This window comes from Carettochelys insculpta, chromosome 21, assembly GCF_033958435.1.
Source record: "Carettochelys insculpta isolate YL-2023 chromosome 21, ASM3395843v1, whole genome shotgun sequence".
Taxonomy (NCBI): Eukaryota; Metazoa; Chordata; order Testudines; family Carettochelyidae; genus Carettochelys; species Carettochelys insculpta.
In genome coordinates, this window is record NC_134157.1 from 3403101 (window position 1) to 3428945 (window position 25845).

General features: G+C 45.3%; 2 protein-coding genes across 7 annotated transcripts in view; one reads left to right on the top strand and one right to left on the bottom strand.

Moving 5' to 3' along the window:
- NOXA1 (NADPH oxidase activator 1) overlaps window positions 1–20186 on the bottom strand; it is a 43477-nt gene extending 23291 nt beyond the window's left edge. For 2 of the 5 annotated variants that reach the window (XM_075015520.1, XM_075015518.1), the window contains exons 1-5: window positions 19675–20181; window positions 16811–17026; window positions 16519–16697; window positions 10381–10463; window positions 4428–4536 (exon numbers count right to left, since the gene is read on the bottom strand). In XM_075015520.1, coding sequence (XP_074871621.1) covers window positions 4428–4536; window positions 10381–10463; window positions 16519–16692 — 366 coding nt within the window. In that variant the 5' untranslated portion in view covers window positions 16693–16697; window positions 16811–17026; window positions 19675–20181. Of the gene's footprint in view, window positions 1–4427; window positions 4537–10380; window positions 10464–16518; window positions 16698–16810; window positions 17027–17060; window positions 17209–19674 lie in introns of those variants that run through there. The other 3 variants (XM_075015523.1, XM_075015521.1, XM_075015522.1) reach the window with 3 other exon arrangements.
- The window catches only part of EXD3 (exonuclease 3'-5' domain containing 3), a 414352-nt gene continuing 407807 nt past the window's right edge, over window positions 19301–25845 (top strand). Inside the window, exon 1 of one of the 2 annotated variants that reach the window (XM_075015516.1) lies at window positions 19301–19348. The gene's annotated coding sequence lies outside the window, so the exon portion shown is untranslated. Of the gene's footprint in view, window positions 19349–25705; window positions 25728–25845 lie in introns of those variants that run through there. The other variant, XM_075015517.1, reaches the window with a different exon arrangement.

Consider the following 25845-nt stretch of genomic DNA (forward strand, 5'->3'; position numbering starts at 1 on the left):
CCAGATTCTCTTTACCATGGGTCCAAATGATAAAGATGTCATCAATGTAAAGTAAGTAAAGGAGGGATAATAGGGGATGAGAGTTGAAGAATCATTGTTCTACGTCAGCCATAAAAATGTTAGCATACTACGGGGCCATGCGGGTGCCCATAGCAGTGTCACTAATCTGGCGGTCTAAATTGTCCCCATATTGGAAATAATTGTGGGTGAGCACAAAGTTACATAGGTCAGCCACCAGATTTGCTCCACCAGCACTCCTAGCTATCTCTGAGATACCACTGACTTCCTGAGGAACTTACAAAACATTGGAAACCTTCCTGACAATTCCATCCTTGCCACCATGGATGTAGGGGCTCTCTACACCAATATTCCACATAAAGATGGACTACAAGCTATCAGGAATATCATCCCTGATGCTACCACAGCAAATCTGGTGGCTGACCTATTTAAATTTGTTTTCACCCACAATTATTTCCAACTTGGGACAATTTATATCTCCAGATTAGCAGCACTGCCATGGGCACCCACATGGCCTCACAGTACGCACAGTATACTTAAGTAATCTTACAGAGGGCAAGTATGTGGGCAGTTGGACCAGTGCCTTTATGGACCAGGGACGAAGGTTCATCAAGGATCAGCCTGCAGCAGCAGGCTAATCCAGCACCCGGGGTTCATTGACCTCCTGAAACCCATTAAGGCCTGTGGAACCCTTTAAAAGGCTTTGCTCAGGTAAGGAGGGGGAAGAAGAAAGGGGACAGATCAGGAAGGAGGGAAGAACTGCAGAGGAGCACCTGCAAAAGGAAAGGGCAGCAGCCAGTAGAAGGTACTGGGGAAAGCATCTGAAGAAGTGGCCCAGGGAGGAAGCTGGTGCACTTTGGGCTGAGGGAGACAGCCCCTCCAGTAGCAGCTACCTAGGGCTCCTTGGCTGGAACCTGGATTGAGTGGGAGAGGACTGGGTTTCCCCCCAGACTGTCCCACACCCTCCAGGGCAGCTCAGAAGGGGCAGGAGGAGACCCAACATCCCTGGGGGACCTCCCCTGTTTACGACTGTGCCGATGATGAGAAGGGCTCAGTAGGCTGTGCCCTGCGCCTGGGAAAACTGGGAGGTAGAGCAAAAGGGGTGCAGTGAGCCTCTGAAGCATTTATTTAACTGCTAGAAAGCGCAGGACCTACAAAGAGTAGCTCAGGGCTTTGTCACGTAATATTTTTATGGGTGACTTAGAACAACGATTCCTCGATTATTATCCCCTGGCACCCCTCCTTTATGCTACATCGATGACATCTTTATCATTTGGACCCATGGTAAAAGAGACTCTGGAAGAATTCCACAGAGATTTTAACAACCTGCACCCCAGCATCAATCTCAGCCTTGACCATGCCATGTGAGAGATGCATTTCCTGGACACCACAGAACAAATCACCTATAGCCTCCAGCTCAACCTTTTGGCTCCAGCTCAAAACCCTGTAACACACCATTAAAAAACTATATCTAGATCATGATGCTATACTCCAGAAGGCCCTAGTTGGCCCTAGAAGGCCCTGGACCTGTTCTCTCCTACAGACAACCCCCTAACCTAATGACAATTCTCACAAGGAATCTCTGGCTATACCACAATAATACTTATCCTGGAACTTTTCCTGCAACAAACCCCATTGCCAACTTTGTCCACACACTTCTTCTGGGGATACCATCACTGGACCTAACCACGGTACTTATAAGATCAGGGGCTCATTCTCTTGGACCTCGATTGATTTATATATGCCATCATGTGCCAGCAATGCCCCTCTACAACGTACATGGGACAAACCGGGCAAGTATTTCGCCAAAGAATGAATGAACATAGAGCAGACATTAGGAATCTCAGTACACATAACCCTGTCATGAGCATTTCAATGGAGTCGGCCATTCTGTTAAAGACCTGAGAATATGCATCCTACAACAAAGAGACTTTAAAAGTAGATTACATAGGGAGATTTGTGAACTGGGGTTCATACTCAAATTCAACACATTAACACTCGATATGAACAAAGACAGCAATTATCTCATGCATTACCAGGACTGCTTCCCTTCCTTTGATGTTCACAATTATCTCAAGCAAAACACTTAAGTTCCCCCACCCCTCACTCCCTTTCTTCAGTCCCATGTGTTTGATTTGTCAGTTTTTATTGCAATTTTTTGGACCTCTGTGCTATATTGTGCTATATCTGGAGTACTGTGTCCAGTTCTGGGCACCCCAGTTCAAGAAAGATGTGGAAAAATTAGAGAGTCCAGAAAAGAGCAACAAGAATGATTAATGGTCTGGAGAATGTGACCTATGAAGAAAGGCTGAAAGAATCTTGTTTAGTTTGGAAAAGAGAAGATTGACGGGAGACATGATAGCTGTTTTCAGGTATCTAAAAGGGTGTCATAAGGAGGAGGGAGAAAACTTGTTCTTCTTGGCCTCTGAGGATAGAACAAGATGCAATGGACTTAAACTGCAGAAAGGGAGGTCTAGGTTGGACATTAGGAAAAAGTTCCTAACTGTCAGGGTGGTCAAACAGTGGAATAAATTGCCAAGGGAGGTTGTGGAATCTCCATCGCTGGAGATATTTAAGATCAGGTTAGATAGACATCTGTCAGGGATGGTTTAGACAGTACTTGGCCCTGCCATGAGGGCAGGGGGCTGGACTCGATGGCCTCTTGAGGTCCCTTCCAGTCCTAGTATTCTATGATTCTGTGATTCTGTATAACTGAGTCTGGACTGGAAATGCTATAGATCTGATGACGTGGGTCTGTCCCATGAAAGCTCATCACCTAATAAATCATTTTGTTGGTCTTTAAAGTGTCACGACTGCTGCTTTGTTAGAATACAGACTAACAGGCCTACCTCTCTGTTACTATTCAGCTGGAGAACAAAGGCAAAAAGCCATCGGGGGCCTGAAACAAGAGCTCTCCTGCGGAGGGACTCAGCGGCTCTCACTTGGAATGAAGGCAAGCAGCCAGAGCTAGGACTGGAACTGAAAACAACCAGGTGCAGCCAGGACATACTGTGCCTTAACTTTTACTTACCTGTGCCAACCCAAGAGCTTTCTGATTAGCCAGAACTCCTGTGGCACCTTATAGACTAACAGATATTTTGAAGCATGAGCTTTCATGGGCAAAGACCTGCTTTGTCAGGTGCCACAGGACTTCTTGTTCTTCTCAAAGATACAGACTAACACGGCTCCCTCTCTGATACTGATTAGTCAGATGAGTAAATTTTTCCCTTATTTGGAAAAGTCTGCCTCTGTGGCTGCGGAAATTCACTGCAAGTCTGGGTCCAATACCGACTTCCCACTGGCATCTGGCCCGGCTGGATTTGCTGCTGATAGCCATGGAAAGAGACTGGGACCAAATGCCCCGTCTTGGCATCTGAGAGACCACAGCCTGCCCTGTGGAACTGTATGATTCCTTGGGCCCAGACCACTAAAGGGGTCACGGAATGGGGCATAGATCAACCTTCTGACTCAGTGACAGGTGGACCTATGGTATGTGGCAGATGATGTAACATTTTTGTGTATCAGAGCACGGTTATGTGATTTTTGCTAATGCTTCCATCCTCAGCATTTCTGCACAGCACAGGATCTCTACAGGGACTGCTGTCTGGCCAAGGACGGCATCTTTTGCTCTTTGCAACACTGAGATGGCTTTTACAGAGATGAACTGGAAGGAAAACTCCACGCCTATGTCTATGCTGCAGGGTTTTTCGGAAATAACTTATTTCAAAATTCTAACGTCAAAATAACATTTCTGAATAGAGCATTCACACTGCAAGAGCATTTTGAAATTGAAAGTTCAACTCAGAAAGCCCAATTTTGAAATCAGAGCAATGATGGGATGCCTCCCTAGAAGCCAATCAAGTTGCAATTACCTCTGCTTAGTACACACACTGTCAGGTTGGTTCTTTTGGTGGAGTTACTATTTCGAGTTAACTGTTCTGTTATTCCAGAATAACAAGCTTTGCAGTGTGGACCCAAGGGTTTGTTTTTCCTGGAAAAAGTGGGGTTTCTGAAAAAAACAAAACAAAACCCTGTGTGGACAAGCCCTCAGGAGCCACTCTCTGCTCCTTCACTGGATGAACTGAAACTCAGCAATCTGTGCAGAGCCAGAGAGGGCACGTGGGTGGTCTCAGGCCCACTCATGCATTCTGCACACACTTCTCTTCCGCCGCTCACTCTTTCTGTTTGCATTTTGGAACTGGGCCACTGGCTCTCAGGGCTCCCAGGCTGCTGTGCAAGTGCTAATATTGTGCAGGCGGAACAGATGGCACGCTGGCAGCTTCACGTAGATCTGACATCAGGGTTTTACTGTCAAACAGAAATCATGATGGACACAGCTTCCAAAGCAGCTGGTTGGCTTCCCATAGCCGATCGTTAAAGACACATCCCCTACCCACCAACACACTCACCTCCCAGGCATACAGCATGTGCCTTAGTCCCAGTTGTTTGTAGTCAATGAAAGGGTTATTTCTTAGGCGACAGAGGGCCGTGCTGTAGTTATACAGAGCTTCTTCATACCTGCAGTGTACAAAGATACAGGCGCAGATGAGACCTAAATCCCCAGATGTGCAGGGAAAAGTATCAAGGTCAGGAGGTGGGTTAGCAAAATGGATTCTCCTCTTCCCAACAGCCCGGGTCACAGGAAGAGTAAGTGGAGCCGTATAGAGAATCCCTGGACTTAAGACTATCGTTTCCCTTTCCTCCACAACAATTGGCTCCTGCTCCTCTGTTGAGTTTTGACATCCAAAATGGATCGATGATCCTGAGAAGGGAGAAAGTGGAAAGACTGACAGGTGCTTGCGAACTCTATACACTGTTCAAATTATGCTCCAGTTAGAGGAACTGGGAAGCCCTGCGATTTCACCCTAGCCTGGCCTGCTAACCGGAAGTTGGGTGGAGCTGGGGCTGGTGCCTGGCTGCTGCCTTTGCTACTTTGGCAGTGCTGCAATCTGAGTGGTGCTAAGGGGTAGTTGCCCTAGGCCCTGCCCCTTCTGTCCTTTGGGGTGTCCCTCCTGGGGGGCCCCTCTCTCTGGGGCCCACAGTGGCTGCTGGCTAATGCCATTGCACAGATTTCATGGAAAAAGAGAAAGATGAAGCTTAGGTGCCAGCATCCTGTGGGCCTGGGGCCATCAATCCCTCACTCTGCCGCAGCACCTCCTCCCACCTGACCACTTTCTCCCAGCTCCTACCCCCATCCCATCTTTTCCTGTCTCTGCTCTGCCCCAGCCCCACCCTCAAACCTTCCACCTCACCCCTCCCTGGACACTCCTCACCCCTCCCCCTCCACCCAGAGCCACTTGCATGCTGAAGAACAGCTCACTGGTGAGGAGGAGGTAGCAGCCACTGGTAAGGCCCAATAGTGAGAGTGCACCATGAAAAGATTATGGTGGTATGTAGCAGGACTCAAGGCAGCTACTCACAAGACAAAGGAGTTTACGTTTCCAGTGCTGCTTTTGATGTCACGTTTTACGATATTATGTAATAGCAGATGGAGACCATTAGAAAAAGAGCTACCCAGGAAGCAAACTGCTTTTATGCTTTGTACATGCACGACACGTCATAAGAAAGCTGTCCTCAAATTAAGGCCAATTTAGGCTCAGCATTAAGGTCAGTTTGTACTTGAAAATCTAAAAAAGAGCACTCACCAAAATTCTCATGCATTCTGCCATTTGCTTTTGTGATGTTTGCCCACAGCATAAAGTGCCAGAATCAGTCTTGTGAATAAACTTAACTCCAACACTCCCCTTAACCCTAACCCTCCACAGGATCACTGGGACACTCAGCCTTGCTGCACACAGAATTGCAAACTCCAGAAGAGTCAGGTGCAGTCACAGATGCACTTTGCACTGGCATTTGAGCTTTCCTTGCCCAGAAACCTTCCAAACCTCGCTGTCTTTTTGCCTTTGTGCAAAGCTAATAATCAGTACATCAATACATCGAGTCAGTTTTAACACAGACTATCCTTGAACCAACTTTTCAGGAAACCTTGTTAAAAGCATAACAAAATTCCACGGCCTAATGAGTGAATTTGGAAAAGCCCCACACAGCCTGAAAAAGAAAAACGTTCACATTGCATGAGAAGAGTTCGGAATCAGACACCAGCTGGTTTTATTATTCAGATTTGAGAGTTTAGAAATAAATTCTGACACCTCCCCCATGCCTCCCAGCACAGATGCACCACATCACTCCTGCTCGAAGCCGGCCTTAGAGAAAACGGTGCCCTGGAAGAACCTGAATATTGGTGCCCTGACCCCTGCGGCCTGCTCCATAGTTTCACAGCTCCTGTAGCCACTACTACAACTCAGACTCACCCTGCTATTTCCCCTGGCTGGATCCAACTGCTCCCCACCCATGAACCCCATCACTCCAGGCCTCACTGTCTCTTCGGCCCCAAATATTCCCCCATCACTAGTCCCTGGCCTGCCACTGCCCTCAGCTGTCCACCCAAACCACATGAATCCTGGACCCAGCAGACGCCCAAGAGCCCAACAGATTTTAATCATGCACAACAAACGCTGAGGGACTCTGGGGAGAATGCATGGACCCGACAGCTTGGGCAAACATTAAAGGAGTTCACAGGTCTCAGGCCATTTCTCAGAAAGTGCCTTTTTACTGTACACAGACCGCAGAAAGTCTGAGCACTGCAGAGAGAGGGCCAGCATGAGACAGCAGGAGGCATGCAGACAGCACCACAAAAGCAGCACAGAGGCTCCCAACTGGATCCGCTGGGAATGCGGCAGGGCAGGAATCAGGTAAGCTGCGTCTTCACCACCTCCCTACTTCGAAGGGAGGATGGTAAGTAGGGTGTTGGGAGTTTATTACTGAAGTGCTGTGCTGCATATGCAGCACTTCATTAAGCAAATTCCACACACACACACCCCGCTGCAGCAACTTCAAAGTGTTAAACTTCAAAGTGCCGGTTTGCTTCTAGCCGCAGCTCACCCGCCAGTACTTCGAAGTGCCGGGGCAACTTCGAAGTACCTTTACTCCTCAAAATTTGCTTAATGCACGTGCACCACAGCACTTCATTAATAAACTCCCAACACCCTACTTACCATCCTCCTCTCGAAGCAGGGAGGTAATGTAGACAAGCCCGTAGACTAGCAAACTGTGCTGGGGCAGGGCAGCTGTAAATTAATTGCCACTTCATGCTTTCCGGCTTAGGCTTAACTTTCTCTTTTTATTTTAGTTTTTGCACACAGGAACAAAAAATAATTAAGCGTCTGGTGCCCACGATTTCTGGAACAATGTAATAAGAAGACCTGTGGCACCTCATAAATTAACAGATATTTTGGAGCATAAGCTTTCGTGGGCAAAGACCTGTTTCATCAGATGCATGAGTGGAAGGGGGGTTCAGAGGAGGGTTTAAAGAGGGAGTCGCAGTCCAGGGGAGGGCCAGAGTTGTCAATGTCTGTTCAGTCACAGAGGATGTGGCCCATTATCAGAAGTTAATGTGGAGTTGTGAACATCAAAAAAGGAGAAATCAGGTCAGTTCAGTCGGGGGGATGTGGCCCATGATCAGTAGCTAATGTGGAGGTGTGACCATCAAGAGCAGAGAACCTGCTTTTGTAGTTGCCCAGCCACTCCCAGTCTCTGTTCAGTCTTTGGTTGATGGTGCCAAATTTGCATATGAATTGCAGCTCTGCAATTTCCCTTTGGAGTCTGTTTTTGAAGTGTTTTTGTTGTAGGACTGCCATTAGCCATTTATTAGGTAATGAGCTTTTGTGGGTAAGACCCACTTCCTCACTGTATTCAGTTCAGTCTAGATTACCTTCTAGTATCCTCTGTGCACACTATGCCATCACCATACCTTCCAACCCACCACCACCCCTCTGGATACAACAGACCTACATTCTAGAAACCCACTCTGTAAACAGGTCTTGGCTCAGTAGCCAGATTAGTCTGTTTCAGCAAAAGTCTGGTGGCATGTTAAAGACTAACATATTTATTAGGGTGTTAGAGCACAGAGTATTGTGAGTTGCATCTCACTTCCTCAGCTGCAGAAGAAAAGCCAGAGATACAGAGAGAGGAGGTGCTCGGAAGGAGGGGAGAGTTGGTTGCCAGTGAATTCTAAGCACTTGCTGATTTTTTTTCCTGGGATGCTCAAATCCTGGAGCACCACAGAACTGGTACCTATGTGCTGATGGGTAATGCTCATAGGGGACAACAATTCCCAACTAAAGAGGGAAGGGACTGAGTGAAGCCTGCAGCTGTTATAAAGCTTGAGAACCTCACATGTGAAATTAGGTTGGTGAACTCTAAGTACAGAACTCATACCCTGCATCTGCACAATCTCCCACGTGGTTTGGACTCACACTCCTGCCAGCTTGGCAAAGTCAAAGGGATGATACGAGAAATCCATGAAGGCCAGAGGAACTCTGCGCAGATGTGTATGATTAACTAAAATGTCCTGGAGTCACAAAGGGGCTGCCTGCTCCTGGACTGATGAAAGGCCACAGACAAGGTATGTGAAAAAAAAAAAAAAAGATGAAAAAGGCAGCCAGGCCCGTCTCAAGAGCTAGAGTATCTTGGCAGCTAGCCTACAAGGGTCCCTCACCCTAAAATGAGGCAGATGGTGTTGTGAAACATGGAGACAAAGAAATAACAGTGTGGAAAATAAGCCTGTTCAGGCTATTTCCAGGGATGGTTCAGAGACAGACCAGCTGGATCTCATGCAGCCTACTTGAGTACGATGCTGAAGACAGACTGGAGGAAAGAGCTCACACTGCCGGCTCACTCTGGAGGGCCAAAGGATGTGGGCAGGTGGCACATGCTCCAGAAAAGTGAAAGAGGCAGGAACCTGGAAGGCCTTTCCCTCCTGGAGAGCACAGAAGACATGAGCGATAGGCAATCTCACCAACTACACGAGCACAGTGGGGTCTATCTCTTCCTGCCAGCTATGGTTCAGGAGGTCTCAGCCATTGGCTGTAACAGCCACGACCAACCTTCAACATACCAAGGGGACTTTGCTGCTAATGTTCAAAGACAGAGATTGTGCAACAGAGGCTCTAAATGCAGTCTTCATCCTTGACAGAGAATAGAATTGGCTTAGAACATCTGATGAGTGAAGGAATAACAGTTTGCTAGAAGCCTGTCTCATACTCCAGTCATCTGAAGAAGCGGACCTTACCCACGAAAGCTCGTGACCTAATAAATTAGTCAGTCTTTAAGGTGCTAGAGGACTGCTTGTTATATGAGAATAAGGGGTTACTCTGTGAAAGTACGGACTGGAAAATATAAAACAACCAGCTGAAGTTAGAGGTGAAAAGACCGATGAGATCATCTAGTCCATATGAAAATATAGGGCCTCATTCGGATCTGTCTGACACTGGGGTGAATCAGGAGTAAAACCAGTAAGGTCAGTGGAGTTAGATCAGCTTAAAATTGGTGAGATTACGAGTAGGCCCAGAGCACATCATTACCACCTTTGCGTTCCACTGTCAGGAGAGGTCAGACGGTGTAGTATCATGTATGGCTGTTAGAAAGACCCAGATAGTTTTGTGACAGTATTATCTATAGTCATGCGAGCTACGTATAATCAGACCTCCTTCCCCAGGACATAGACTGACTGGCGTGGAGTCAGGCATCATGTCTCTTCCTTGTGTATAGAAGCACACAACCATCTTATTTAAGGTTTTCCCACTTTGCTTAGAAGCATTACACATAAATAGACTTTCCTGAGGAGGTGACGTACCAGACACGATAGCTCAATTCTCTGATTTCCTGTGGTGACTTCTATGTTTCTGGTCTTTGCTGAGTGGCTGGAAGATTCTGGATGGACCCAGATACAAGAGTTTCAGAGCGGGTGTATGTGTGATGACCACAAGTTATGTTGTATTAAAGTTTTTTTAGCTTTGGCCTATGGGGGTGTGAGCCCACCAGAGCTGGAAAAAGTACCTAAAAAGTTAATTGAGTAAAAGTGCTTTCGCTTCTGGATACTTGAGTACAACCAAGATGTGACGGGTGCGTACATGCATGTGTGTACTTTTACTCAAGTAGTTTTCCAAAGGGACATCTGTGACTTGTACTTAAGTATACCCCTCGAGCAGCTGTACTTTTAATCAAGTAACTTTTTGGTACTTTTTCCACCTCTGGAGCCCACATATAATATACTGTGATAATTGTTGTCTATGTCTGTTCCATGCTCTGCCACTGTGAGGTCTTGAGGAAACCACTTCTCCTCTGTAACTCTCAGCCTCCCCACGCCTAGCACAGGTATTATGTTGCCTTAACGGATAAAGATCTCCTGAGGTTTAACTTCTTTTTTCAAAGGGCATTGAGAACATTGGACAAAATGCCCTTCAGAACCATGAAATATCATTCAAGCAAGAGAGGCAAAGAGTGAACAAGCATCACACTTACATTTCCAACTGCAGGCAGACAAATCCTTTTTGAAAGAAGCCAACAGCGAGATGGTTGTCCTTGGCAACTGTTTTGTCGAAGGCCTAAGGAGGAAAATACAGACACATGCCACCAGTTAGTTAAATGACATAACAGAGCTGATGCCTGACAGGTGTGAGTGCAAGGAGTGTGCCAGGGCTCTGGAAGGGCATGGCTGTTCCCATGGGGTGTCAGGTTGGCGGGAGAAAGAATAGAGCTCTCAGTGCTCCTCTGGAGCCAGCCCTGGGTGAACCATTAGTAATCTGTAGCCAATTAGAGCCAATCCCAGGATAAAGCGATGGAAAGCCCCTAAAATAACCCTGTTGGGAACCAGGATTACGGAATGCTGCTCTAGGCTCCTGTAATCTGAAGTCCTGTTTGCTTGAAGCAAAACAGGCTGTTTATACCTGGAAGCACTTGTATAACCTGTTTTTGGCCACTGCCAGAAGACACAGGTGAGCTCTGGGAAGCACCGCATGATGTCAGGTGTCACTTGGTTTGAGACAGTTTGCCACCCGGTTTGGGCAGCATTCCCAAGCAACCCGACTCCAAGAAGACTCAGTCCTGGTGAACCAGGAGCTGCTACCGGCCTCACACCGTCCATGGGCTGTGCCTTGATCAGAAGACTGAACTCTCTCTTCAAAGTTCTCTTCAACTTTCCCTTACGGTACTTGTTGACTATTGGTCTCGTGCCAGTATTTAGCCTTAGATGGGGTGCAGAGGGGTGTGTGTGTGTGTGTGTGAGAAAATAGAAAAGTTCTCCACCATACACAAAAAAGTCAGCACTCCTGCTTCTATTAAACCTGCACCTGGGCCTACTTCCCAGATGAATAAAGGGCGTCATGGCATAACTGTGGTGAACCGAGTTCATAGCAGTGGGTGTCAAAACAGAATCTCATCCCAGAAGGTTATTTAGTTAGTAGGTGTTTTTGGAAAGTCAGAAGAGCATCTCCTTTACCACGATTATGAAGATGTGAAATGCAGCTGGGAATGCACAAGGCCTACATTCCTGGATTGCCTGTGCTCAGTTTAGACTGAAACAGCGTGCATTGAAAAGGGAGCAGAGTCAAGGGTGGTGAAGCCCACGGTCCCAGGTCAGACTATGCTCTCAGCCTACACAGGGACACACGGGAAGAAAAGCTCCTGGTGCACCTCCCCTCTCGAATTCGCACACTCATGTGGGGCTGTCAAAGGGCCCCTGTGGCTCTCCATGGGGTACCACAGCTTCTCCTGCTGTGTTCTGGAGGTGACTAACGTTCACCACATAGCTGTATTCAACTACAAGAAGAAAAGTATCAGCCATTCAGCTGACCCACAAAGCAGAATCAGACCCTTCTTTGGTCTGCAGGGTTTGATGGCTCTGTCCCACCAGCCTTCTCAGGGCTCACACAGCCCTTGCAGCCAGATGTCTCCCTTCATTGGGCTACAATGGACCTTTGGCAGCAAAGAGCATCCAGGCACCATTCTCCCACAATATATCTCCTTCCTCTTTGCTTTGCTCTAGCAGCTGACCTTTTATAGAGGTGGGAGGGGTCCAGTTTTCTCTATGCCATTGTGTGTGGCTCTTGCAATCAATACCAAGAGATGCAGCCCTTCCTTGGGCAGAGGGTTAGCTCTTTCTCTGCTAACCCAGGAATAGGGTCTGTGCATCTGGTTACAGGGACACTTAACAGTCACTTAAGGAAAAGCAAACACTCCATGACAGTCTAGACTCTCTGTGCCTTTGTCTTTTTTCCTTAAACTGACAAGGTAAACTAAATTGGCCCAAGGGAAGTATACTGTCCAACTTCAGCGAGTGCCAGAGCCCTACTTCAGCTGCTCCTTTGAGAAGAAGTCTTGCTGAGTCAAGCAGAACCCTTCTGGGAACATGACCTGTTGCAGGACTCCTTATAAGCTTATCACCAACCATACAGCACTACCAGTGCTTACAATGGTAGACATTTAGAACAAAATAAACTCACCTCTGGCCAGGAGATCTAGAGAGAATGGTTACAAAATACAATATCTGTGAAATTATTCCATTAGAAAGCATAAATGACCAACTGCCACTACTGTGACATTGATAGAGCCCTTGAGCAATTCACTGGTGGGGGGACTCAAAGAAGTCAGAGACATCCACGCAGTGTGCAGCGGCAGTTAGTAAGGCAAATAGGATGTTAGGAATTATTAAAAAAGGGATCGATAATAAGACAAAAGATATCATACTTCCCCTATATAAAACTATGGTACGCCCACATCTCGAGTACTGCGTGCAGATGTGGTCTCCTCACCTCAAAAAAGATATATTGGCATTAGAAAAGGTTCAGAAAAGGGCGACTAAGATGATTAGGGGCTTGGAAAGGGTCCCATATGGGGAGAGGCTAGAGAGACTGGGACTTTTCAGTTTGGAAAAGAGGCGATTGAGGGGCGATATGATAGAGGTATATAAAATCATGAATGGTGTGGAGAAAGTGAATATAGAAAAATTATTTACCTTTTCCCATAATACAAGAACTAGGGGACACCAAATGAAATTGATGGGTAGTAGGTTCAAAACTAATAAAAGGAAATTTTTCTTCACACAGCGCACAGTCAACCTGTGGAACTCCTTGCCCGAGGAGGCTGTGAAGGCCAGGACTCTATTAGGGTTTAAAAAAGAGCTTGATAAATTTTTGCAGGTCAGGTCCATAAATGGCTATTAGCCAGGGATAAAGTATGGTGCCCTAGCCTTCATAACAAGGGCAGGAGATGGATGGCAGGAGATAAATCACTTGTCTTCTGTTCTCCTTCTCTGGGGCACCTGGCATTGGCCACCGTCGGCAGATGGGATGCTGGGCTTGATGGACCTTTGGTCTGACCCAGTATGGCCATTCTTATGTTATGTTCTTAAGTGTTAAAAGGTACTATGGTGCATCAAGACAATTTTAAATTGGTAGAACGAATGAAATGTTAAGTTGCTAACATATATGATCATCTTGGTCTTCATCCATCTACATCCTGTTTGATGTCTACTCGGGTAACTGCAGCAATAGCCTTTTCCATATCCTGTAATAATTACCTTTACACTTTGTATGTGACTCTACTTAATTAACATTAGGTCCAAAAGCCTGTATTTATAGTTTAGGTGTGAAATTACGTAACATATAGACAATATAACAATTAATGAAGAAGTGCTTCTGCCTATTCCACTACTTACTCCACATTAATTTGATCCTCTTAGCATAAAGCATGGTAGCTTTACAATAAGAATGCATTTGATATAAAAGCGTCATGAAAACTCCTTTGAACTACAATTGAGGGAGCATCCTGACTTCAAAGCAAGGGTCCTTGGTTTGACACTGGAGATTAACCAGAGCTGCCCTTGCCCACACACAGAATATGCAGATGCCTTGGGCACGTGGAAATTTGGGGCACCACTGGGTCTTGTCGTCCACCCACCTGCCTCTTCCTATTCCTCTCTGTGGTTCTGCAGTGTGTGAAGAAACACTTTTGTTTCAGAGGAGCAGCCATGTTAATCTGTTTTAGCAAAAAAACAACAAGGAGCCCTGTGGTACCTTTCTTAGGCTGTGGCCCACTTCATCAGATTCACTTCATGCATCTGACAAAGTGTGCTCCAGCCCAGGAAAACTTATGCCCAAATAATTTGTTAGTCTTTAAGGTGCCACAGGACTCCTTGTCGGTTTTTTCTTTTGTTTGTTTCAAGCTTGCTACTAATTAATTTCATTCGGTGACTCCTATATCTTGTATTGTCCAGGAGTAAAGAGCACTTATAAAACTTTTTCCACACCCATCAAGATTTTGTAGACCTCTGTCATATCCCTTGTAGGGTAGAAATTTCTAGAGAGGCTGGGATATTCTGCTAAGAACCACTGCTCTAAATTTGGGTCTGGATACAAGGCCTAAACTCCTTAGCATGATTCCCTGCAGCCCTCCACACTGAGCCCATCTGGGAAGGTCATCTCAGCCGGAACAAAGACAGAGATAGTCACCCTGATAACCACATTCCAGGAAGAGAGCCTTAGGCTGTTTCAGAGGGGTACAGGAACAAATGCTTGATTGTCACGTACCTTCATTACCTTCTGCTTTGATCCTTTAGATATAACACGAATGGTCATATCTATGTGAGGATAACATCCTGATGCCAACACATAAATTTCCGCTGTACACATTGTCAATTTAATGTTTGCTTTGTTCAAAGAACTTTCCGCAAGCTAAGGATGGACAGCGCTAGTGTAACCTTCTTAGATTGTCATTTTATTGTGCTAACTGTGCTAATTTCCCTTGCTGTTAGCATCTATCCAGGGGTTCTGCAGTCTCTCCCCCACTGTTGCTTCGCTCTCCACCCATCAACATTCTATAGAATCATTTGTAAGCTGCTGTTTGGCAGTGTTCACCTGAGCCTAACAACTGAAGTGACACTCCACCAGCGCTGTGTGTAATAAACCCTCCTGCTTGCTTCACACACGGAGTCCAGACTTTATTCCAACTTCCCTCCATCGGGTATGTCCGCGCTATGCAGACGATCAACCCAGTCACGGTCGATCTTCCAGAGTTCGATTTCACGTGCCTGGTAGGGACATGCAAAATCGAAGTAACTGGGGTCGGCCCTTGACCCCTGTACTCAATATCATGAGGAGTAAGGTAGGTCGACGGGACGAGTTTCTCCTGTTGATCTCCCTCTCTGAGGACAGCCAGGTAAATTGATTGTAGATAAGCTGATTCTAGCTACTCAATTGCCATAGCTGGAATTGCATATCTACAAATCGACTTTAATGTCTAGTGTAGACGGCCTGAGTGATCTCTTTTCCAAGCTGAAAAGTCCCAGTCTTATTAACCTCTCCTCGTGCAGCAGCCATCCTAAACGCCTAATGATTTTTGTTGCTCTTTCCTGAATCTTTTCCAGTTCCAATATTTTGACAAGGACAACCTGATTTGTCCACCTTGCTTACAGTTTTTGGTTCTCTGTACCTTAAATATTGAGTCTGTTCTGGTCTGGCATGTAGTGTTCAAGATTGTCATTATGTAAGTCTATGGTATGCCTGCGTCTTGAATACTACATGCAGATATGTAACAGAGAGGAAGCCGTGCTAGTCTATACACTATCAAAACAAAAAAGCAGTCTAGTAGCACTTTAAAGACTAACAAAATAATTTATTAGGTGATGAGCTTTTGTGGGACAGACCCACTTCTTCAGACCATAGCCAGACCAGAACATCATGAGAGGGGTAGCCATGTTAGTCTGTATCTGCAAACACAACCAGGAGTTCTGTAGCACCTTAAAGACTAACGGATTTATTTATTTAGATTTATTTATTTATATAAGCTTTCTTGTGGGCAAAACCCCATCTTGTTAGATGCATGGAGTGGAAGTTACAGAGACAGGCATAAATATTGAATAAATCATGCATATGTATAAATAAATGAGTAAAAGCTACTATATATTTAAGAGAGTTTCTCTCTTTCTCTCTCTCTCTGTGTCCGACTGTTTCTTATCGAATGGAAAAGCAGGGGTGTTATAGCAGGGACAGTTAAACTTACAAATGACCACAGGCAGCACCAAGCATCGGGGACAGTTAGATCCCACAATGACAACACCGGGCCAGCAAGTGCCCCAGTCGGGGAGAGGCTGGTGGGTGGCTTTCATGGGCTCTGCCGTCCCGGGTAGAAGACAATTACATGTGCTCATCATTAAAGAGCCACTAGCAACTCCTGGCCACACTGGAAAAATCACCAGAATTTGACTTAGATGTAGCATCATGTATTAAATCTAAGCTATAGTTTTCAGTATCAAGATCTTTACGGCGTGAGGATGGGGGAGAAACAATGCAATAGAAAGTGGCTTGTTTTCAGACTCATAAGCAAGAACAGACTTAGATTTGTCCAATATCAGGCAACCATAAATTCCTCAGAAATACATAATCAGGTTTGTTTTGTAGTGAAGTATCATTTTCTGTTACCCAATCTATCAGCACTATGGTAATACAAATTATAATAATTAGAACATCTCCTAGAAAATAACATAATTACAGATACCACATTCCGACCAGGGCTGACTGTCCTTTTTCATAGAGAAAGGTTAGCACAAAATACGAGGTTCCCTTCTAAGATTTCTGACTTGCTTTACTTGTTTGTTTTGCTCACCTGCAAGGCTCCCTCAAGGTTCCCTGTTACGAGATGCACACAGCCTATGTTGAAATAGATCCTGGAAGATGGCTCTTCAATACAGGAGAAAATGTTCAAGGCAGAGTCCCAGTCTCCCTTATCCACAGCCAGAATTCCTTCATTCCAGCCTCTCACTAAATCTCGATATGCCATTTTCTCTGCGGTATGCACAAAGAAAACAGACTGCTCTGTAAAGAGCTTCAGGGTCCGGCTACCTTGGCAACTGCCTAAAGCCTCGCCCAGTTCTTTACTGACAGGCAGGTGCACTTACCTGGAATTCAGGGCTGATGAGGAAGTCCAGCAGCCTCTCAGTCTTATTTTGCTAAAGACTCTTTATTACTCCATGGGTCAGAAGCAACACAATGTCAAGGAAATGAGCAAAAGCAGGAGTCAACAGGGAAAGACTGTTAAATCTCTGCTTGATGTATAGACAGTGCACTTGCCACCTCTTACTTGTGCATAGCTGAAAGCAGGTTTGGCCGCAGGTCTGTATAAAGCACATAAAACACAGGTTTGCTCACCTAGTGCACTGTACTCTAAGCTTTGCACTGCACTTCACAAGGAAAAGGTGGAATGTGTAAGGGTAGATAGGAAGCATTTCTGCCCAGGTGCTCTGCATTCTGTGAGGAGCTTGGTAGGCTTTTGGGCACAGTCCAAAATCAAACAAACCTATTAATATAATGCAAAAATGTTAGAGCCAAAGGACTCAACACCAGATCTTAAAGTTCCTGCAGAAAATATGTTCACGCTCCACATATAAATGTAGAACAGTGACAGGAAAACTTCCTGACAACTCCTTCCTTGTCACCATGGATGTAGAGGCTCTATACACTAATATTCCTCATGAAGACGGATGGATTACAAGCGATAAGGAATATCATCCCTGATGTTACCACAACCAGTCTGGTGTCTGACCTCTGTAACTTTGTTCTTACCCAAAATTATTTTTGATTTGGGGACAACTTATACCTCCAGATTAGTGGAACTGCTACGGGCACCTGCATGACCCCACAATATGCTAATATATTTATGGCTGACATGGACAATGATTCCTCAGCTCTTGTGCCCTATCAACGTCCTTTACTTACGATACACTGATGACATCTTTATCATTTGGATCCATGGTAAAAAGACGCTAGAAGAATTCCACAAAGATTTTAACAGTCTGCACCCTACCATCAACTTATACCTTGACCACTCCACACGAGAACTACATTTCCTGGACACTACAGTACAAATCAAGGATGGTCTGATCAGTACCACACTCTACTAGAAACCCACTGACCGCTATACTTACCTACATGCATCTAGCTTCCATCCTGCACACACAACACGATCCATCGTACATCTGCTGTGATCCTACTGACAGAGACCAAAAACTTCAAGATCTCTACCAAGCATTCATAAACCTGAATTACCCACTGGGAGAAGGTTAAAAAAAAATCAACAGGGCCAGACGAGTACCCAGAAACCAACTACTCCAAGATAGGCCCAAAAAGGCCAAAAACAGAACAACACTGGTCATTACCCACATCCCCCAACTCAAACCACTGCAACATGTCATTAAAGACCTACAACCTATCCTAAATCAGAATGCCACACTCCAGAAGGCCCTAGGTGACAGGCCTGTTCTCTCATACAGACAACCTACCAACCATATGAGGATTCTCACTAGCAACCACAGGCTATACCACAATAATACTAATCCTGGAACTTCTCCTTGCAGCAAGCCCCTTGCCACCTTTGTCCACATATCTATTCTGGAGATACCATCACTGGACCCAACCATGTTATTCACAAAATCACGGGCACATTCTCCTGTTCCTCAACTAACATCATATATGCCATCATGTGCCACAAATGCCCACGCACCATGTATATAGGACAGACTGTAAACACTCTTCGCCAAAGAATGAATGAACACAAAACAGACATCAAAAAACTCCTAACACACAAACCTGTCAGCAGGCACTTCAATGGAGTGGGCCATTCTGTTAATGACCTGAAGGTCTGTGTCTTACTGCAAAGGAACTTTAACAACCATTTGCAGAACGAATGCTCAGAACTCTCATTTAACACGTGGTTTGAAGCAGGACAGCAATTACCTGGCCCATTATAAGGACTCTTTTACATACTTTGTTTTATCTAACTCTTAACTTCCACACCCTGCTCCTGCCACCCCCTGCTCTTCTGATTTGCCCACCTTGATAACAATTTTTCTGATTGTCAACCTTGACAACAATTTTTGGACCTCTGTGTTTTATATATTGAGTCTGTTCTGGTACGGCTATGATCTGAAGAAGTGGGTCTGTCCCACAAAAGCTCATCACCTAATAAATTATTTTGTTAGTCTTTAAAGAGCTACCTGATTGCTTTTTTTTTTTGTTTTTTTACATATAAATGTAGGTTTTGTGTTCACAATTTAAACATTAGGCTTTTCGCTGAAACCCAATAAAAACGCTTTGCAAAGCCTGTTCAATTTGCTAACCACAACAGTGTAGTGCCCAGCCCTTAAAAACAAGGATATGAATAGCTGAGAACCCTGAAATCTCACATTGCCCACCTAATAAGGGAAGCTGGGAGCCGGAGTGCAGAACCCGCCCTCCCGCTCGCACCCGCGGCGCACTGCAGGCGCCTGGAACGGCCCGCGCGGCGCAGCCAGGCTGCTTGGCGCTGCGGCTCCACACCGCCAGGGGGCGCAGCAGCGAACGGCGCGTGTCGCGGGGACTTCTCCCGCCGGCCTGCGGGGAAGGGTTTGGGCGCCGCACCGTGGAGCCGCCGCTGCTACCGGCTTCCGGCGGGTTGCCAGGTGAGTGGCCGAGGCCGCTCCCGTCGCCAGGTGCTGGGCCGCGAGCGCGGCCGAGGGGGGCGGACTCAGAGCCCGGCTGGGCTGAGGGACTCGGGCGGGGGACGGCCTGGCCCGGCCCATTTGGAGCCGCGGGGCCGGGAGCGGCTGCTCAGCAGGCCCCAGCAGCCGGGCTGGCGCGGGCAGTGGAGCAATGGGGGCGGCCGCGCCGGGCTCCGCGCCGCCTGCCCCCGCCGCCCTATGGCCCGGCCCGGCGGGGGATTACAGGGCCTGGCGGTGGAGGCAGCTCCTTTCCCACGTGGGTGGCGGGAGCCGGAGCGGCCCGGTACCTCGTCTGTTCCCATCGCCTTGGCCGCCCTCCCGGCCCACTGCCTGCGGCTGCTCGGGGGCGCCCCACGCCGGCGCTCTCCTCCCCGCCGCTGTGGGGAAGCGGGGTGGAATTGCTGGGCCGCGCCGGCTCCCACCAGCCCTGCGGGGCGTGGCCGCTGTGGCAACAGGCCCTGTAATCCCCCGGCTGCGTGGCTTGGGGGCGGGAGTAAGGGGACCTGGGAGGAGCAGGGACAGGACCCGCAGCGGGGGTGGCCCCGTCGGGCAGCTCTGGCATTGGCATGCTCTGGGATGGGCTGCCTGGCCCTACTGCGCCCGCGGAACCTGGCTTCTGGGCCACCCCCGCTGCCCTGGGGCTGTTTGATGGTACTGGCCTGTCTGTTCTGCTTCCATCACAGCCCTAGGCTGGGCCAGGTGCAGGCTGCCCAAGCTCATACGCGTCGCAAGCTTCTCTCAAGGGCTTCACGTGGTGCATAAAAACTGATCTGGAGAGACGGGAAACATCTGCATCCACTGTAGCTACTAAATGTGCCACTGCGGGCAAAAGCCTTTGGTGCTTTTGGAGACAAAAAGCAGCTTTGGGAGGCTTCATAGGACCCAAAGAAATGATGCTTGTTAGTTGACAAATGATACCTTAACAAGCTAGCTAAATTATGCTGCCATGTCTGGTTGGATTTATTGTGACCATTCATTTGTAAGCTGTTGTTATTGAAATAAAGTGATGGAAACACATCATTACCATCAATCTTTCATTTCCTGGTATCTTCAGCTACAGTATTGATGTAAATTTGCAATTTTTATCGTTGCCATTAGATGTCAGTATGGCACTAAGGAGTTGGGAGAGCTGCTGGATGTAAGGGACACAGTTCAGTATTTATATAGCATCCTGCTTAGGTTTTGTCTACACTTGCAGATGACCAACAAAAGTTTTGTTGTACTTGGGTGCTTAATCCCCCTTCATGCCTCCCCCCCACGATACTCGTTTTGCTGTGGCAAGTGCAAGTGTGAGTGCTCTTCTGACAAGGTGAAAGCCGCTCACGGGGAGGCTACATGTGTTTTGTTTGCAAAAGTGCTGACAAAAGGCATTCACGCACACTGACCTAGCAACAGAGCTGCGTCCACAGCCTTGTTGCTGAAAGCTGCATAGTGTAGAAATAGCCTCCGTGTTAAAATGAGACCTCTGAAAAAGACAAACATTTTGCTGACCACAAGCATGTGTGAGAACAGCGCTCTATCATCAGGAGCACTCTCGTTAGGTGTGGAAGTGTTTTGTCTGCAGAAGTGCTAACGAATAGTGGCTACGCTGCCCGACTTTTAGCAACAGGTCTGTAGTGACGTAGCTGTGTTGCTAAAAGCTGTGTAGTATAGACAAAGCCATATACAACATCATAGAATGCTTTAGGGATAAAAAAAGAAAAGGGAGCTTTTGAACTGGGTGTTTTAAAAAGAAATTGACTCAGGTGACAGCATGTAAGAGTGCAAACAGGCGGTGCTATTGGAGGAATATTGTGCTAGCTGTAAGCTGTCGAGATTTAAATCGGAAGAGGCAGCCTTTGTCTACACTAGCACTTTTGTCCACAAACTGGTCTTCGGTGTGAAAAAACACACCCCACGACCTACAAATGTGTTGGCATGAACAAATGCTATGTCGGCAGGAGTTGTTTTTCCACCAACACAATTGAAGCTTTCAGAGGGGCATTAGCTATGCCAGCAGAAGAGCTCTCTCCTGCGGGTAAAGGGGTCTCCATAGGAGAACTTACAGTGACATAGCTGTAACAGTACAAGTGTGCCACTGTAAGGGCCATAGTGTAGACATAGCCATAGGAATAAGGACACATTGCAAGATTTAAAGTAGTGTCCAAACTGAGCAGTAGATACAAAGAATCTGTCCCTTTATAGAGTGTTTTATGAACTATGTGATAATTTCTCAGAAACAAACACATCTGCCCCATCTGATCAATGTATAAATCATGGCCATGACAGTATCCTGTCAATACTAATCGGTGTATGTAAGTGAAGAGTACAGGTTCTCACATTAAAAACAACGTGCTGTAATACTCAAGACTGGGAATGAACATTGTCTCAGAGATGGAGACATCTCTGAAGCATACGGAAATCTCTGACCATTAAAATGTTGATGTTTTTAATGCCACTGGTCCAGAGCTATGTTTTTTATTAGAAATAGATGAGTTTCAGTGACTTTTATTAGTAATAATACTTGTGGCCTTTTACATAGTACACCTATCCTCCAATTTACAAACATAACTCACTCCATGAAAACTGTTTGTAAGGTGCAAATTCATAAATTAAAAACTAAATTCCCATTCATTTCAATGTAAACATTTTGACTGGTTCCCAAAGGCCAAAAAAACTTACCCAGTTTTTTCGCACATGTTACAATACTATACAATCATAAAAATAAGAACAGTGCTACATTGTTGCTTTTTTTATGACATTTATTACCACTAGTCAGTTCTTAGATAGTGGTGAAGTAGGTGACATTGACACATGTTCCATGGGATCATCTGTGTCATCATCAGAAACAGCTCCATAGTGACTTCAACTTTCTTGATTGGGGTTTTATCTTCATCTTTTGAGGCTGTGGGTTGAGGATCAGCTGATGGTGATGAGGGTGTAGGCGCAGGTTGAAGGTTGAAAAAATGATAGAATTAAATTTTGTACTTCAGCTCTCTTTTTTTCTGTTGTACAACTGATAGTATCGAACAGCTTCATGAATTTGCTATGCTGAACTCTGTTCTAAATTTTGAGTCATTTGTAATCAAGAATTTGTGTAGTTGTCTCCAATATACTGAAGAATTCTGAGTGTTTTAGTGTCAAGCATTTTTTTGTGGTTCATCCAATTCTTCCTCCTCCTCTTCTGATAACCTTTCTGCATCCAGATGAGTTAATTCTTCATTAGTCAATTCTTTGCTGTGTGGCAATAACGGGTTGAACATCATCTGTGTTTACCTAATTGAATCTTGTTTGAATTGCCAGTTGCACGATAGAATTTGAATGTCTTTCACTTCACCTTCAAAACCGTGGAAATCATGAACATCTTATCTTTGTCCAAACACAATTCAGGATACTTTGAGTAATTTTATTCCATGCAGTTGTGATAATTTCTGTAGCCATCTTGATGTTGTAGTTCTTCCACAATTGCTTACTCATTGGTTTGTCTTCTCCATCCGATGCAGATACAAGATACCTCATCCCTAGTTGCAGGTAGTAAGTGTTAAATGTAGCAATGATGCTTTGATCCATTGGCTGAAGGATGGAAGTGGTGTTTGGGTGCAAAAAAAAAAAAACACTCAGTGTTATCGCCATAGTTTTTGACATTGATAGGGTGACTGGGTGCATTATTGAGAATCAGCAGACATTTATTATCCAGATTATTTTCAGCACAATATTTAGAGAGAGATGATGAAAGATAGCTTGTTATGTAATCAGCAAAAACCTGCTTTGCCACCCATGCCTTTCAATTAGAATGTCAGACCACAGGTAGATGCCTTGTTTAATCCTTTAAGCAACCTCAGATTTTCCAAATGGTAAACAAGGAGAGGCTTCAATTTCATGTCTCCTTCCAAATTTCCACCCAAGAACTAATGTCAGTCGATCCTTTGAGGCCTTGGGACTGGTTGCTTTTGTTTTATCCCTTGAAATAAAGGTTCGAGAAGGCGTTCTTTTCTAGAAAAGCCCCATTTCATCAACATTAAAGATTTGTTTTGGAGTATATCCACTTAATCAGTTATTCATTGCAATGCGGCTGGGAAAATGTTAGTTATCTGAATGTCAGCAGATACTGCTTCACCTCTAAAACGCAGACTATGATAATGTGAGCACCCTTTAAAGCACTCACACCAACCTTGACTTGCTTTGAATATTACTTCTGCAACCCCAACTTGCCTCTCTTGCTCAGCTTTCTTCTTTGTGCCCTCAAACAAAGAGAGGGCTTTCTCCCTTAGGAGGAGGAAGCTCAGAGGCATGTTGCCTTCATTATGGTGGTCAAGCCAATGTATTAAAAGTCTTTAAAGTGTACCCATTATTGCATCTCTGGTGTTTGTTATTCGGTGCAACTTTTAGCTCCATCAACATATGTTTCTGTCATTTCTTTTATCTTTTCTTTCTACACGCAGGTTGCATGCTCTGTTGATGCCACCAAGTTCATTGCCAAACATGTCTTTTGATTGCTGGCCCTCTTCAATTCTTTTAATATCTTCAAGTTTGGTAGCCATGGATATTGCTTTCCTTGGTTTCTTGGCCTTAGTGACAGCCCCTGAAGAAAAATTTTCATGTCTAGGACCCATGATGATCACAAATAACAAAGATTAATATCACTCACAGTCAAGATGACACAAACACAACAAAGCACGTGAATCAACTGGGAAGAACTGGGCAGCTGAGGGAAATGAGTCAGCCTTGCACTGCCTGCTGCTGTTTTCCTCTGCATTCCTTACTTACGAAGCAGATGCTCAGATGAAAGTTGGTTCTTTGTTGCAAAAATATGTTCATAAATTGAAAAATAGGTATAAATTGACACCATTTGTTGTAGCGAAAATTCATAAATTGAAAGTTTGTAAATCAATGGATAGGTGTACCTGACATCTCAAAATGCTTCACAATTCTCCTGCCAGGCACTTAGACAGATGGTGCTATCTAATTTTTCACTCTGGGAGAAAGTGACTTGCTCATGGTAACGCAACAGGTAACACTGGATTTCTGATTCCACGAACTTTTTGTAACCAATTATGCCTAGGCAACAAGAGGATACTTCAGTGAAATATATTTCTGGGGGGGTCTTTCCCATGAAAGCTAATAAATAATATTTTTAGTCTTTAAGATGCTACAGGACTGCTTCCTTTGCTTTATCCCAAAACTTCAGTGTATGCCTGAGTATAAGTTCCTCAAACAATCTTCTGTGAGTGGGGACACAGAATCTGCAGTAATTGCGTGCAGAAGTAGTGGCCATTTTTGGTTCACCTGGTGCACAAGTGATTTATAATCACTTTTTGTGGTTTTAATAAAGGGTCTTTTTTTTTTTTTTTACCAAAAAAATTGTAATTGAAGTCATATTTTGTCTCCTTGGATACTGCACCAGACTAACATTATGCACACAACTCATTTGTGAGTTCAGCGGAGGAAAACTAAACTCCCCAAAGTTACACTTCGAAGCTTTTGCTTGTCTCCATGCAACAAAAAGCGTTTTTCAACAAGATGCTTAACAGTGTATTTAGTCCTTGTAATGAAGTGTGTTAAAAGTGAACTGCAAAGCTGGAATGAGCACAGCTCTTTGAAAAATGTTTCGTTCCTACACCAAAGAGGGTGTCATCTGCCTCTCTGGTTTTTACTTTGTATCTTTTGGGTTCTTCTTGTTACAGTGTCATTGCTCAGATTATTTCATAATGTGTGTAACAGATCATAATACAAGTATCAGAGAGGTTGCTGTGTTAGTCTGTATCCGCAAAAACAAGGAGAAGTCCTATGGCATCTTATAGGCTAACAGATACTTTGAAGCATAAGCTTTTGTGGGCAAAGACCGGCTTGGTCAGATGCAATGTCATGCATCTGACGAAGCAGGTCTTTGTCTGTGAAAGCTTATACTCCAAAATATCTGTTAGTCTGTAAGGTGCCATAGAACTTCTGGTTTCGGTAGATGACAATCCAGAGTTTATCTTTAGATATCTTCTCTTCTTTCACAGTTGCAAATACCAGCTCCTATCTGTTATTCTCCCGATTAAAAAGGGGCTGTTAGTACATGCTAGCTTCGTGTATGTGTTAGGATTCAGAAATGCTCTTTGTAATGTTAGCGCATTAGCAGTCTAAAGTACTTCACTTATGTTAATAGAAGCCTCATTAGCTGTAAAACAGAGCAGTATGGGAGCTTACACAATCTTCTAAAGTGCACTTTCATACAAGACCTGAAACCAAACTTTCTCACTTTTGATTTTTTTTTTTTTTCCCCCTTATAGGAAGAGTTGATATCCTGAGTACCAACTTTAGGAAATAAGCAGGCCAGGGCGTGTAACAAAGCTGATAGATGATACAATGTGTTGGAGTGAGTCTTGTTATATAAGAATAAACTGTATCTCTTCCATTCACATCCCCCTATTATCCTGTGAAGTACATGCCCACCCAACATGAGCGGCTTGCAGATAATCCCCCATTTAATCTTA